Consider the following 16884-nt stretch of genomic DNA (forward strand, 5'->3'; position numbering starts at 1 on the left):
TTTTTTTTTATTCTGGGCCAGCTTTAGCTCTGAGGCCTCGCTGCTGAAAACATGGATACAATGTTGCGGTCCGAGCCCAGCTGAATGGAAGCCCTTTTCTGGGGTTTTGTTTAGCTTCTTATTTGCAACATAGTATATAGTTGCTTAGAGTTGCAACAGAGAGGCTGGCAAGTTAGGCGGGGAAGGTTGGAGTCTGCAGCAAGCAAGCCTCGTGCTCGCTTCAGTGCCTGGCTGCCGGCCGCCATCGCCATCTTGGGTTAATTTGCATATACTCACTGATTAGCCAATGAAAAGGGTAGCGGTCGTACGCCAATTACCATGTTTCTCTTTTATTAGTGTAGATTTCCAACATGAGTTTATTTAATTCCTTTTAAACATCATTAAAATTAAAAAGAAAGAATTCTTTGAGATTTCCGTCTTTATGTTAATACTCATTTAACAAACTGCAACTTTCAGATTCAAGAAATTTGAGGATGCCATTTAGAAAACTATAGGTCAGACTTAGTTGGCACTCTGCTTAGCTGCTTTTTTCATATTTGACTTTTTTTTCTGTCTCTATGCTACCTTTTAGATAGGTATAATTAGGTCCAGACAGAGAGAACGGCATTTTAGAAAGAACTTGGGCTTTAGAGACGGGTCTGGGTTTAAATTCTCACTTCTCTACTCACTGGTGGTTTGGCCAGAGCTGTACCGTGATCCTGTGGGTAGTGATAGAATGGATGTGGAGAGGATGGTAGCCTGGCGGTCAGAGAGACAGACGGCGGAAACTAGTTAGGAGACCATGTATTTAAAGCATTTACTCGGTGGTCTCCCCTTTCCCCTTCTGGAGTTCTTATGACCAGACTAATAATAAAATTGAAAAAGGCCAGATTAACAGGAGAAAAAACAATTTAATATGTGCCCCCAGGAGATCAAAAATGATACTCTCAGATTGACCAGCCAGCAACTTTTATACTTTTTAGGCCAAGAAACAATAACTTCGTGAAGAAGTGACAGAACAAAGACACCTAGTTTTATATGCTCGTTGGTGAGGAACCTAAACACAGTTTGGGCTTGGGTAGAAAGGAGTAACAGGGTTGTTTATGTGAGCTTCTCGGCCCTGGATTCCTTAACTCAGTGGTGAGGTGTCTCTCTCAGGACCCTCCCCCCTCCCACCCCCACGCCGCTGGAGCATGCAGGGCCCCTTTCACAGGGGAGATTTATATCCTGCATTCAAGGCAGGGAGGATCCACATGCCCTTCTTGCACTAGTTGCTTGTCAAGTAACTAATTCAAAGGAATCAATATGCCATTTGGGGATATTTGGAGCAGCCCGCCCTGAGCCCCAGCAGTGTGTTCAGCTCTTGGTGGACACAAAAGGAGTGAGACTGCTTTTCTCCTGTTATGAAACCTGCAGTCCGTGGGCAACAAGGAGATAAACACCTACCTGGGACCCAAGTGAGAAAGAAATCAGAATGAAACTGAAGTATAAACATTGGATTGCAGGGTCCAGAGAGAGGGATTCTGCTTAAAAGAGGAGCCGCACAAGGTGGGTAGCTTCAGATGCATTAAAGCCTGTTGCGGATGGATGCAAGATCTCATCTGGTGCAAAGCGGGAGAAGGGCCTTGCATGCTGAAGTCGGAGCATGCTCAGAGGCAGAGAGGGGCCAAAGTAAAAAGCACATAGCACTTGGGAGAATCCAAAGAAGTCAGAGTGTGCCTCTCTTCCTCTCTCCTCCCACCCTTTTTTCTTCTAACTTCCTTCCCCGCTCCTTCCCTCTCTCCCTTGTAATATTTCTCCATATTTTCTTTCATCCTTCCTGCAATAGTTATGTGCCAGGCACTGGGAATGTGTGCTGAACCATGACCACTGAGCCCTCCTGGAGGGAGCTGAGAGTCCACCCAGCAGGGGCAGATCTTTCATTAGCAACGTAGACTTGGGAGTTACACAGAGGATCCGGGAATGATTCACAGCTAGAAGTCCAGCTGGAAAGCTATTTCAGTAGATCCAGAGAGGATAGACTCCAAGCTTTTAATCAGGAAAATTGCCTTGGCACTTGCAAAGACAGAGCCTGTGCAATTAATTATTATCAGAGCTCGGTGGAATTATTACACAGTGCCGTGTATGGGTTTAGAGCACGACCCTAGGAACCAGACTACCAGGGTTTGTATCTCATTTCCCATTTCTCACTAGGTTAAAGATTAACCTTGGGAAAATTGTGTAACCTCTCTGCCTCAGGTTACTTATTTTCAAATGGGGATTATAAAGGTACCTCCCTAATAGAGTTGTCATGGGGGTTAAGTTAGCTCATACATGTAACCTCTTAGAAAAGTGTCTGGCATATATTAGCTCTACTTAAATATTAAATGACTTCCAGTCCACTAAATAAGGATGAACTTCCAAAAGAGGAGCCGATGGCCCCACTTTGCTAGAAACAACAGGTCCCATCATTTGTGTAAAATTGAACAGCTCTTCAGGAATATAAAAGTGTCAACACATATCCAAATGTGATGGAAGTAAAATAATAGCAATTATTTAGAGCCAATTTGGTTATTGTTCTTTTGTTTCCCTTTTCAAAATTAGGAAGAAATTTAAGTGGAAAAAGTATATGTGCATACACATATCTCAAGTTTTAGAGGAGGAAAGTGTGCTCAGCAGTTGGCAAATTTTGTTTAAGATTCAGAAACATCTTACAAACTGAAATCCAGGCCTTGGATACTGTCAGGGTAAAGAGAGGGGCTCGAGAGACTCATCTTCTGCTTTTATTATCCAAGCTAATGACCCATTAGCGCAGTTCCTTAGGCTGAGCCTGTAGATCAGTGATGGTGAACCTTTTGAGCTCGGCGTGTCAGCATTTTGAAAAACCCTAACTTAACTCTGGTGCTGTGTCACATATAGAAATTTTTTGATATTTGCAACCATAGTAAAACAAAGACTTATATTTTTGATATTTATTTTATATATTTAAAATGCCATTTAACAAAGAAAAATCAACCAAAAAAATGAGTTCGCGTGTCACCTCTGACATGCGCGTCCTAGGTTCGCCATCACTGCTGTAGATAATGTCCAGGGCCAAGATGTAGGTGGGTGTTTTCTAGTGGTGGGAAGCAGTATTATTTTTTCTGGGGAAAGAAAGTGAACAAATTCCACTTATTGCACATAATTTCAAAAATAAGAAAGATCCCTATTTGGTAGGCAAATTACCAACATACTTTCAGTGTTCAAAGGGAAATGCCTATGTTCACAATTGGTTTAATAATTTTGGTTTTAGTAATGGTTTGTTCGTATTAGCTATTCAGTGAAATGGTGTTAATTTTATCAGTTTATGAAGAACATTAATGCACTTCCACGCAGATTTGCATTGTTAGCAAAGAGATATAAAACGAAACATTTCAGTGAGCTCATTATAGATATGAGCAGTTTATCCTCCTTTAAAAATAAGCTTCAAAAATCTCAAATTCTTAGAGCCAAAAGGAGAAATTATGTTTATGACAATAGTAAACAATTAAGCCTCCCAATGTACTGTCACTGAGTTCTTTTTTTCTTTGCTTCCTGACATAAATTTGACTCCAAACTGCCAGGTAGTTGAATTTTTTTTTTTTTAAATATATTTTATTGATTTTTTACAGAGAGGAAGGGAGAGAGATAGAGAGTTAGAAACATCGATGAGAGAGAAACATCGATCAGCCGCCTCCTGCACATCTCCCACTGGGGAGGTGCCTGCAACCCAGGTACATGCCCTTGACCGGAATCGAACCTGGGACCTTTCAGTCCGCAGGCCGACGCTCTATCCACTGAGCCAAACCGGTTTTGGCGAGGTAGTTGAATTTTAAACCATTTTATATTTGGTATCACCAAACAAGTATGACGCATCAACATCTTTTTCCTAGTAAGTCTGCCCCTTTAATCATTCACCTTTTCTGTTAAGGAACAGCTAAGCCTCACATGTCAGAAGCCTGCCGCCTGAGGTTCCCCCCAACCCCCCAGAGTCTTGCTGACTCTGAAACTGAGCCATCACAATTTCCTGTGTCCTAGGAGACAGCTTAGCCTTATCAATCACACCATCCCCACCAAGTGTCTAGTAGGGCCTCCGCCACCATTTGTTACTGAATTGGCATGCAAGCAGTCTTGGGTCAATTAATTAGTAAGCCTAATTGAAGCTAAATATAATTAACCATACAATATTGAGCTGTCTAAATTTAACTCCACTAAAATTATGTAATGAATCTGGAACATAAAGGATTACTGGCAAACACCTTTGCCTCATGGATTTAAATGTATGCTTTGTTTTGATCTATCTGATGTGCTTAATAAATTGGTAGAGGGTGACCTAATACATACAGACAGGGTAGTGCCCATCTAGGATGGGAGCAAGTTAGAAGTAGTTTTCTATATTGCTTACCATGTGGATTGTACTCAATGCAAATTTTAGTGAGCATCAAAACTAAACAAAAGCAGCAGATATTGACATTTCACACTTGTTTGGTGAAACCAAATTTAAAATGGTTTAAAATTCAAATGCCCAGCAGTTTGAAATTAATGTGTTTAAAATTATGTCAGGAAGTGAGTGAAAAGCTGACTTCAAATACATGCTTGAAATACAACATTGGTTGATTGGTAACGATAAAATAATGTTGATCCAGGTTAATTATTATTCATCCAGAATTTGAAAAGCAAGAACCATTTTTCAATAAATGAATCTTTGTCTTAAGATGATTAGAAATCTCTTTCTTATAGAATTTCCACCAAACTTTGTCAATTGGTTCTGTTTTTTAAAGAACAAAAATAAATGACTTTAGGAAATGAAATATTTCTAATGCATTTTGATATTTAATCTTTTGTAAATGTAGAATTTAAGAGTATCCATGAATATGCATGGTGAAATGCATACTTAAATATTATATGTAAATTTTTTATGATGGGAGAGACAGCGAGACAGTGGGAGGGAGAGAGGGAAGTTGTGGGTAGTGATAGACTTGCCATTTGGGGATGCACATATTCAGACTTCAGGTAAGTAAAGAGGTTAAGAAAATACCAGATTCACCCAGTTGCTTAAACTCCTTTGGTTTTAAAGGTATTTAAACTGTTCAGAAATTCTTCTGACACGCCATACGTTGCAACGGCCATAGCTCTTTCGATTCTACAGGTTGTGTTTCACTGTTTACTGGCAAACCATGATAGCAACTTTCGTTTTGTTTCTGTCTCAATTATACAAAAGCGAGAACATGACTATTTAATTACCTCAAGTCGATAACACCCTTGAAAATTTTTGATCATTTGTACTGTAAATTCTCTCAAATTACCTTCCCCATTGAGTCGTGTAAGCGTTATACAGTTTGTGAGTTTCAAAGATGCTCCATTTGTGTACAAATTCTAAATCTTGACAAAAATGGCTTCATGGATTAACCTATAATTAAAAGTCAATAATATCTGAGTATATGAAATTTAAGAATAACAGATAATATAATATTTTATAGTTCCCCTTATAATTATTCTAGTATTTTACCTTAAACAGCTTTTTCAGCTTTTGCTGCTATATCACCTAATTATTTGTCTTTTACATTTCCTCACAAAACAAGAAATTCCTTTTTTTGCAGTAGCCAAATATGATAAGTGTAAAACAGACTTCCAAACCGAGGTGTCCTCCCCGTGTTCCTTCGGTGTTTTTTAATTCTCTGCATGCATGAAAGATGGTAATGTAATTCCCAGGTACTAAATATTCCTCAGCCATTTGCTCTCAGTGCTGTTATCTGGACTAAAACGAGATTAAACTTACAGAATGGCGAATTACTGGAAATAATGAAGTTAAGGCAGCTCATTAATATTTATCTCCTTCTCTATTTTGTACAGCCTGGATGAAATGGAAAAATTCATTTGGGGGCCGATCAGATTGAAAAGGGTCTAACATTATAAAGAGAAACACGGGGCTGAAACTGTTTTGGGTTTTTTTTTCTTCTTTTCAAATTATACACAGCACCTTTTTTCTTACATGCCTCTGTTTTTCTTTTAGTGGCAAAGCATTTCTATAACACTGGTTGAGAAAGTTCAGATGATTGCTGTAATCCTAGGATCCCTGTTCTTAATAGCGAGTGTCACCTGGCTTCTCTGGTCCGCCTTCAGCCCCTATGCAGTGTGGCAGAGGAAGGACATCCTTTTTCAGATCTGCTATGGAATGTATGGTTTTATGGATCTAGTGTGCATAGGTAAGACCAAGACGTTACACGTTCACAAACTGTCAGTAATCCATTTCTTGCAGCTGTTATATTTGCGCCAGTCGGATGTGATATAGAATGTTGTGGTTCGCAGGATCTTGGTTCTCCAGTGAACTAATGACTATCTGGGGCGTCACAACCTGGCCACCTTTCTGTAAAAGCATAGCATCGACATTCCTAAGTAGTTTAAAAAAGTGAACAGGAAAATGCCCATTTTAAGTAACATATTTTGCAACGTAAAGGAAGGAGGAGTCAAATTTTTTAGGGTGGGCGATAGAAGGACAGTCATTTATTTCTCGGGAGTAAGAGCAAATCAGTCGCCCTTCACAAAGCTGGGGTAGCACTGATGGATGCTAGAGGTGATGGTGTGCATTTGGGGAGAGGACCCACACCTGGAGGTCTCACATCATGGCATGGCGACTCAGATTCCCCCAGGGGCAGGGACTCAGGTTCCCCGAAGGCAGGGACTTAGGGGCAGTTTTCTTTGCTGTCCTGCGCCTCTTTGTTTCATTTATTAAACTTAGTGGCTTAAAAGAGAAAAAGGGTCGACATTTTAGCTTAAACAGATCCTACACTTGACTGATGTGTTGTTTCCCTGAGAAATGAGAGCAGACTCATACATACAGTGTTTATGTGGTATATGAGGGGCCCCAGGCACCTTGATGGCGACCAGTCGACAATGGGGGGCAGGAATGGGGAGGAGCAACACCGTACCAAGGAGACTTTCCCTGCTCTGATGTGGTTTACAGTTTAGTGGGACGTGGAAAGAGCTGAGGTGGGCAGCTATGGTTTTTAAAACAGTGGTTCTCAAAGTGTGGTGGGAGGAGCACCAGCAGTAGCAGCATCTGCATACTCTCAGGCCCCACCCTAGACCTGCCAAATCAGAAACTTCAGGCCCATCTGTGTCTTAGGAGCCTCCCACGCCTTCTCATACGCGCTGCTTTCAGGGAATGGATGCTCAGCTTGGATCAGATCACGAGGCCTCTAATCCTGGCCTCTGCTTGGACACATCAACTTTGTCCATATCCTTGTTTTCTCACCTACAAAAATGGGAGTAATCATCCCTAGTTCACAGGCCTAAATAAGGGAAATAATGACTAATAAATAATGTTATTAATTGCAAGTTGTAAATTAAGGGCATTTGAGTAAATCACAAACATTGAAATAATTTAAATAACTTAAACGAAGGCCTCTACTCACCAGAGCCTTAATTTAGCCGCAGTTTTATATTCTAAGTCATTTTTTTCTAAAAAAAACTATAAATTTTAAAATATGATCAGCCTGAATTCCCTCTCCTTATCTTATTTTTCTCCTTTGTCACTAGTACAAAGCTAATAAGAAAGAAAATGATCAAATTTCAGTCCAGAAAGGAAAAAAAGAAGGCAGGGAAATGTCATGAATAATACGTAAACTGAACAGATGTTGCCTGAGTAATTGAGCTAATCATGTATATGAACAGTTTGCATTAAGTGTGATAATGCCTATGCATGCTTTTGGAAATGCTAAATCTCTATACAAATGTAATCTCTAGGGTAGTGCTCTAAATACAGAGAATTACAAAATTATTCTACAATTCCCTCAACAAATTCAGAGATAGTGTTTCTTCTGTGTTTTCGCATAAATGTTGTAAAATGTGGTGTGCCATTAATATTCAAAGGAGAGGTAAAAAACAAAGGAACCACTAGGCTCCCAATCTAACCTGGAGGGAAAAAGAATTCCAGTTGATTTTCTTGATATTAACTAAAAAGGGCCATGTGCTTCCTGGCCAGGAAATTATTTTCCTAAATTCCACAGCTTGCATTTGGTATACTATTCCTCAAATTTTGATTGCTAATGCCAGACTTTTAATCAAGAATATTAGAATTCTGCTTTAAAAACCACATACATATGAACTAATTGATCTTTCAGTAATATATGACATATTTGGGATTCTGTTTTGAAATATGGGTGTTTCCCATTTTATAAAGTCAAATTTCTTAGGAACAAAAACCAATGGACAGTGTCCTGGAGACACTCTGGAGAGTGAATTTTTATATAAATTTTAAATATTGACAATACTGTTGTATTTTGTTTCAGCAAATATAAGTGCCATTAGTCATTTATTTGTGTATTTCAAAAAAATATTAAAGAACTCAGATTGAACAACATTCTTGATTTTACTTGGAAATATTATTTAGTCTGTTTGGGCCCAGAGAAAATCTTATTTTTTTCCCCCCAAGAAATTAGGAAACTACTATAGTAAAGAAAACAAATATAGGGTGGCTAACAATAGCCAAATAGATCATAGCTAACATTTCAAATTAATTCAGATGTCTGCTAATTAAGTGTAGAGAGTGACAAAGTAGATTATATTGATTATACTTCAAATACTCCTGACAGCAAGACTTCGAGTCAGAGTTGAGTGAAAAGCAGGTTTATAGCTCTGAGCCCAATTTGCTCAGCTCAGTTTAATAAGTATATATTGAGAGCTTTCTATGTGCCAGACATCATGCTAGAAGCTGAGAATAAAAATAAGAGTCAGTAACTTTCCTGCCAATAAGAAGCTTCTAGCCCACAGGCAGGACAGACAGATGTGAAAGTAGGTAACCAGAACGCAGTGAGTTGTGCACAGTAGGCAAGTATGCACAGGAGATGGTGGTTGGACAAAGCTGGGAGAGATTAACGCTGAAGTGTGTGTAGGGAGTGGATGGATTCAGGCAGATTTCATGGGGAAGTGAGAGCCAAGGAGGCTGATGGATAAGTAGATGCTTGGCAAATGGGGAGATGGCCCCTTGTCACTGTTGGAGGATGTAAGACTGCTTCGCCATTCAGAGGGCTTTAAAGTGGTTGAAAACATTCCTACATTCCTATTCATCCAAGCTTTTCAGATTTGTTTATACCTAAATGAGAAGAGCGGGTTGGCAACTTCATAAATGTTCTTTTTCAATAATAATTCTGAAAATCTACAGATAATTCCACAATAAAAAATTGTTATAATCCAGCCAGTGTATGTCATGTTTAGGAAGAGAGTCTTATTGGATTATTAAATAGAAATGTAAATATTTGTAGAAAATTTATTTACGTGGGAAATTTATTTACTTATTTCCAGACACAGTGAATTTATTGTTGCTTTCATTCATTATTAATAAGTTTCCTGCTTTCCTGAGACCCAGTTTCTATTTGCTGTTAAAGTTTAGAATTCTCCCAAGGGTCTGGGTACTATTAGAGTTGAAATACCTAAACCAGGATTGTCTGATGGATGGAACATTTTGCAGTGATGAAAACACTGTATATCTGTGCTGTCCAGTACCAAAGACACGGGCTACATTTGGTTATTAAGCACTTGAAATGTGGTTAGTGAGAATGAGAAATTGAATATTAAACTTAATGTTATTTAAATTTAATTTAAATAGCCAAATGTGGTAGTGGTTACCATATTGGACAGATGTCTAGGTAATGGAATGGTATATGCATAAAAATTTGATTAAGAAGCTGCACCATGTCCATGTAAATAGGTTGTGTTTCCTACAGTGAAAATGAGTTCAAGAGGATTAAGAGAAGGAAGGGGACTAACGGTGAGATGGTGGTGGTGAAGAGGTAGATGGAGAGCCATAAGAGGGAGACATGTCTTACGGAAATGGAGGTATAAAGAGAGAACACTTTATGTTATATTTAGGGAGCTCTTTTAAATATTTAAATAGATGGCATTCAGACTATCATTGTGCACCAGGAAAACTAATCTAAAGGATTGAAACCACCCAAATGTGGTAGCCCAGGGCTAGTAATTTAGGGAGAAGCAATAAGCAAAACAGACTCCCTCCTAAGAAGATTTGCACAGTGGACAAAGGAAGGTTAGCAAACTCAGAAACGAAGAGCAAATGCTTGGCAGATGGCACTGGGTACATACAGCATCTGGTTCTTTACTCCGCACTTCGCACATAGAGGAAATTGAAGGCTCTCACTTCCATTGGTCCTGTGATTCAAAGCAAGTTTGGGCCACAGAGGAATGTGCTTCTCAATGACTCAAAGATTGAGGGACTAAGTGATGGCCATGAGGACAGGGAGTCATTTGACTCACTTGCATCTGAAGAGGGAGGGCAGTAACCAAGTCACTTAGTGTCTGGTAGTGTAGAGGTCAGTTCGGTTTCTTGTAGAAGCAACGGACTAAAACTGTAACCCTATTATGTTAGTGGGATTCCTGAAATAGGTATAACAGTGCTTATACCTAATCATTAACACCACAATGTGGTGCCAAGTCCATGTCTGGAAAATCTTCCCTGAGATACTAAGGGAAGGAGCTAATTAATCATAATTACAAAATTTAAAAACTTGGATTACTTTTTTTCTTTTAAAATTTTTCTTAATTGTCCACGTAAATATATACAGATTCAAATTAAGAGACACCTTTGTATTTAAAATTCTGAAATATATAAAGTTTAAGACGGACCCTTTTACTCACACTGCTCTGTTACATCACTCGATTTGAAGAAACATCCCCACTCAAACATCTTGATGCATATCCTCCAGCTCTTTTTCATTAGGTTAACATGCATATTTTTCATATAAGCAGGATCAGAACTATTCATAAGGTTGAACAAATAGTCGTGTTCATTCAACAATATGATCTCGAGCTCTTTTTGCAATAGAACGGATGTATGGGATTTACTTGAACTTTCTTCTTCTGTTGACGGATATTTTTGCCTTTATGAACAATACTGCGAAGGACATCCTCTTATGTATTTCTGTAGGCCAGATTCCAAGGAGTGGAAAGTCTGGTTTGAGTAATATGCACATGTTAACATTTTGTACCCTAAAAAGGCTTTACCGGTTTATATCTCCCCACCCCCAATATACGGGAGTTCCGGTTTTCCCATACATTGACAAGCCTGCATGTCACTTTTTGACATTGCCATTGGTAGTTGCAACTATATTTAACACCATTAGAGTGATTTTCTTAATTCATTCTGTGACTATTTCAGTCTCTGGGGCAGTTTTATCTAAGAAAGTAACAGTGGTCACACTGGGCCGTGTGAATATGCAGGTCGTCCTGCCTGGTGTCTTCCGATGCCAGGGTCGTGACGTGCAGGGACACAGACCGATGATCTGTGGTGTTAACACGCCACTTATTCTTTCTGAAAAATGAAATCCTGCAGGGGTGATCGAAGTCAGAGATCACCACCTCTCACAAACCCTGCCTTCCCCCGGGCCCTTAGGAGCTCCTGGCCAGTTTCTTCTATTATACTGTTAACACTGAGGGGATTTCACGCTTCAATCTGTCCCTTTTTTTATTCGTGTAGAGAGTGATTCCTGAAATTGCTTTAAGAAAAATTGCTTCTCTCTGTCCCTTGGCTCTATGGCTAAAGTACTGGTTCTGTTATTGCTTGTTTTCTGTATGTTTCTATTTCTCAAATTAAAGCACAAGCATGCAGAATGGAGGACACACACACGCACACACATACTTTTCCCATCAGGAACCACAGCTATTTCTCAGGGCTCTCTTAAAGTACTGAAATAAAGTATATTATGATTGTTTATGCTGTCTGGCATTGGAAAGCTTTAGAGATTAGGGAATTTAAAAAAATAGCCCGAGATGTACCAGAGTGAGGATCTGATTAAAATATCTTCTCCTTGCTGTACCAATCACAGTCAATACTGAAAAAAAAAATGCTCCTCTGCAGAAATTCTGTACTCTCTGAAATAAAGTTTTATTTTACTGTATTTTGAATCTAAATACATTTTTAAAAATCCATGTAAATGTTATCACTATTATTGTAGCCCTGTTGAAAATCTGTTCTTCATAGTTGGTAATATATCTAGCTAAAGCAACTTGGAAACTTGTACACACAGGAAAACTATTTAGAGTTCCCAGTCGGTAACTTTTATTCACATTTCATTATAGAACTTCAGGACAATAAATAAACACAACATATTCCTATGGTTTTAGACTGATGATATCAGACATGTGTTTACATTTTTAAAAGCCAAGTTAATGTTTCTCTCTTGCCTTTGATATTGCTCCACTTCGCTCATTTTTTTTTTCTCCAGGCAAAGCAGCTAAAAGGAACACCTTATTTAACATTTTATGGACATGAAATTTAAAATGTACATTTTCTAATTCTTTGATAGTGTATGAGGAAAGATGAAGAAGTGTGACAAATAATTTTAGGATAATCAAAGTCTCCGTTACCACAAGTGAGTTCTTGCCATTGAGGGTGACCAGTTGTCTGCCTGTCTAATGCCAGGTCGTTTCCTCCTGAAATGGTGCTTTCAGGTCATCTTCCTTCCTGTGGCTCACTTTCAACAAGCACAAATCAATTAGCTTAAGTAAAGCATAATTAAGAAAGTAAATCAACTAAAGAAAAAAAATACTAGTGCATTCCAAGCAAAATATGACTTCTAGACTCCCTCCTGTTTAAAATTTTCCAGGGTCTCTGGTACTTCTCACTCAGCATGATTCAGAACCTGACAATATTTTCTAAAGTATTTTAGATGAAAACACATTTACTGAAAGAGTTAGAAAGAGATTAGCATTGGAATGGAAATGCCATAATTTAGAGCAGAAAAAAAGTGAGTTGGCTGGAGAGCACAGGAGAGCATCCAGTTCCTGCGTAGCCACCACACAGAGTCGGCAACCACATAGATGAATGCGCTTCAAAGGGCAATGGTCGGCCAGGTCTGCAAAATGTCCACTCTTGGGTCATTGTAGAGAGAGAGCATTTTTTAAGTTGCCAAATACTTATAGATAAATGTAAAATGATACCTATAAAATGATTAAATATTCCAAGTGAAAATGTAAGATTACCAGGAGAACACACATGTTGGCGGCATTTTTTAGGGCCCGCTCCAGCGCTGTCCTGCACAGAGGTGTTTGTGGATGTCCTCGCCTTCCCTAAGGAGAGCCAGGACCACAGAATCCAGTGTGACTGGACACGGGCCATCTCCACATTGAAAATACTTTCCCTGTGGGGAGTAGAGACAATAGCTGTCAGCTGCCTACACCCCACACCTGCTCCACCCCATTCAAAATTGCCAGCCAGTTTGATGCTAAGACTTCCAATCTGTGTTCAGTTGATAGTTGATATTTTAAAAGCACAAAATATTGGGAGCCCAGCCCACCCCATTCAAAATTGCCAGTCAGTTTGATGCTAAGACTTCCAATCTGTTCAGTTGATATTTTAAAAGCACAAAATATTGGGAGCCCAGATCCAACCTTTCATCATACTCCACCCCCTCCTATCCCCATAACCACCACTGTCACTACCAAGTCTGGGATCTGAGCACTGAGCTCACTCAGGAAAGCAGCTTTGCATGTCAACAGGTCAGCATTCAGCCACAGAGGGCGATGTGGAAAGCTGCCTAAGTGGAGGTTGGCACTCTGCATTACAGTGCAGGAAAATGCATTGCAGAAGGTGTTGCCCTTGTCTCATTCTGAGTTCAGCGGAAGCACTAATGTGGATAAGTCTGCATGCATCATAGGGGTGTGAAAAACACACACACAAACTCAAACAGTGTTTGGCAAAATAACTAGGAAAGTTGATTTACCCAGTATTTCCTTGTTGAATCTTCATATCATAATTTTCCTCTTGACACAAGAAGACTACCAGCCACCTTTGCTCCAGGAAATGATCCCATTTCCTGATCTATAATTTGATCAGGGACCTACATTCATGCAGTGCTACAATTTGGCTACTTAGGAGACCTTTGCTCAGCTGCCAGTTAGTGCAGGGTGGACACAAACCTTCCACTTTGGCCCAGAGCCCCTCTGGGTTTCCCTTCAAAGTTTGTCCCAGGCTGAGGACTGGGTTGTGAGGTTGGCCATGCTGAAAGGAAGGGGCCTGTCACCCCGCAGCCATGACTGTTCCCAGAGTTGCATGTTCTGCTAGCTTCTTTGGAACGACTTCTTAGAATTCTTTTATAAGCACAGGTCATTATTTCTCAATTTCAGAATATCTTAGCGAGCTTTTTGTCCCAGGAAATGCCGCAACTTCATTTATACAAAGATTCTGACGCAAGTCAAGCAGATGTCTATTCTTCAACACCAGCCCCAGCCTTGGGTCCTTTAGGTTTCTAATTTCTGAGCACATCCTGGTCAGGCCCTTTGGAGGGAGAGGCAGAGTGGCCGCTTGTAATTCAAAATTCTTAGAGAGGAAACAAATGTGTATTCTTTATATGTTTTGAGATGTAGGCTATTATTATCTCTTTGCTCTGGAGGTACAAATTATAGGCTTTTGTATGTCTTAGTCTCATACTGATGTTTACCAATTTTTCTAAAGATTATTATCATGTTAGTTATGGTGATATTGCTGCTTTTAAAACCCCAGGAAATAAATAGAAGGGAATTTGTTTTGTTACTTGCCCTTCATGGTCTCTTAAAGATAATGAACATTTTAGGCCTCCTCTGAAGAGAAAACCCAACCCAACACCTTTCTTTCATTTGACCTTGTAAAGTTCAAGTTCTTTTGGAGAAATATCGGCATAATCAGCAGCATAGCTGACCAAATAGGTTGTTATTGTTGCCTTCCATTTCCTCTAGGACACGGTGTGACTCTTTGAGCCATCTCTCTCAATTTGGGCAGTCTAGCCAAAGAGGTGTCAGTCATCTACTGGCCATTTATTGTGTCCAAAGCCTGGAGTGCAGGATAGAGATATAAATAGCAGAGGGATGTTCTTATACAGCCCATGATCTAAGAATGGGTTTTACATATTGAAATGGTTGACAAATATCAAAAGAAGAATTTTGTTTTATTTTATGACATATGAAAATTATATCAAATATAAAATTTAGTGCTCATAAATAAAGTTTCATTGGAAGACAGACATATCCATTCATGTGTTGTCAATGAGTAGACTGAGGGGAGCCTCGTGAGCTTTGGGGGAGGAAGCTGAGCTAAGAGACTTTGTTGGGCATAATTGAGTGCCCTCCTGAGGTGAGAGCAGGGGTGGTCCCAATCTACAGGGCTACGTGGCTGAGCTTTTTTACCCAATGGGATGAAAAATAAGTGAAGAGCGTGAAATGGTGAGATTGGGCTATGATGGGGTTTTGCATGCAGTTGCTAGAAGACAGCAGCAGGATCAGCCTTGCCTTTCACCTCCAGAGGTGGGAGTGTGATTAAAGGGTGGGGTGTGCTTTCTCAGCTGCTGGGAAGGAGCCACAGCCAGAAAGAGGCTGGGAGAGCGGGGAGAGACCACACAGTCCAGGGGTCCAAACTCTTTAGGAGGTGGGACAGGATACATTGAAATTAAGAAAGTGAGTGAGTCATCCCCAGTAGTGGGTGTGCAGGAGGCAGCTCATTGATGTTTCTCTCTCATCGATGTTTCTAACTCTCTATCCCTCTCCCTTCCTCTATGTAAGAAACCAATAAAATATATATATAAAAAAAAGAAAGTGAGTGAGTGAGAGGCATCGGAGGTGGTGGTTGTCAGCAATGGGTGGTAGTTTCAGAGCTTGCACTTGGAATGGGTTCTAGAAGGGAAAACTCCATGCTGGAGTGAGGGAGGAACAGCAGAGGGAAGGGTTAGGCACACCAGGTTGTGGCTATCATCTACAGGGACCTGAAGTGTGTGGGTCTAGGAAGCCGAGGACATCCAAGAATCAGGGACACACCCTCCGTGATCATGGAGAGAAGCTGAGAGGTCAGGAGACAACAGCTCTAGTGACCTCACTCTGTGTGCAGGTGTGCACATATATGTGCGTGTGCAACTTGACTCTGTCTGCGACTCCACTATCTTCCAGAGAGTGGTTATGAGAATTTTAAACATTCTGTTGTTAGATCACAGAATAAAATATTAAGGAAACCGGAGGTCTGAGCATTTTTATATTCAGGTTAAAATTTTATCAATATTTGCAATTATACAAACCTGACTGTTGTGAATGAAATGGAAGAGTTAGAAATATTATTTATGCTTAGATAGTAGCTTTTGTATGGAATTTTACACACAGCCTATATGATGTAAGAGAAATGAAAAACAAGGCCACAAGAAATGAAACAGCCTATTACAGGTCACACAGATAAGCAGGCTTTAATTAGATATTTCAATTTATATTTTTAAAGATATTATTCTCACCCTGAAAAATAAAACAGCCAATACATGTCTGGTTTTACCCTGAAGATTAATAACATTGTGTTCTGTGAGTTTGCAGTAGATTGTTCATTGTAGGGAAAAAAGGGAAAATTCGTTGTGTTTATTTCTACTTACCATGAGGAAAGTCTATTAATAGTATCTTTCTAAGAACTGGCTTTGTTCTATATACTAGAGTGTGGGCAATAAATGGAGATATATCAAAGTAAATTACTGATCCAAAAAGCTTTAATTAACACACAAGATGGATTTTGATCAGTTTTTTAACAACATACTGTTCCATCGGGCATGCAGAGAGATTTATTATTATAACTAGAGGCCCGGTGCACAAAAATTTGTGCACTCAGGGGGGGGTCCCTCAGCCCGGCCTGTGCCCTCTCACAGTCTGGGACCCCTTGGGGGATGACCACCTGCTGGCTTAGGCCTGCTCCCCTGGGGATTGGGCCTAAGCTGGCAATCAGACATCCCTCTGGCAACCCAGCAGCCCTCGGGGGATGTCCACTTGCCAGCAGGGAGCAGACCTAAGCTGCAGTTGGACATCCTTAGCGCTGCTGAGGAGGCAGGAGAGGCTCCCACCACCACCACTGTACTGGCAGCCATAAGCCTTGCTTGTGGCTGAGCAGAGCTCCCCCAT

General features: G+C 40.0%; 1 protein-coding gene across 2 annotated transcripts in view; it reads left to right on the top strand.

Moving 5' to 3' along the window:
- MARCH11 (membrane-associated ring finger (C3HC4) 11) overlaps positions 1-16884 on the top strand; it is a 157781-nt gene that overhangs the window by 130840 nt on the left and 10057 nt on the right. For both annotated transcript variants that reach the window (XM_014546336.1, XM_014546338.1), the window contains exon 3: positions 5990-6182. In XM_014546336.1, the coding sequence (XP_014401822.1) occupies positions 5990-6182 (193 nt within the window). The remainder of the gene's footprint in view (positions 1-5989; positions 6183-16884) is intronic.

The sequence above is a fragment of the Myotis brandtii genome, unplaced genomic scaffold (assembly GCF_000412655.1).
Source record: "Myotis brandtii unplaced genomic scaffold, ASM41265v1 scaffold440, whole genome shotgun sequence".
In the NCBI taxonomy this organism is placed as follows: domain Eukaryota; kingdom Metazoa; phylum Chordata; class Mammalia; order Chiroptera; family Vespertilionidae; genus Myotis; species Myotis brandtii.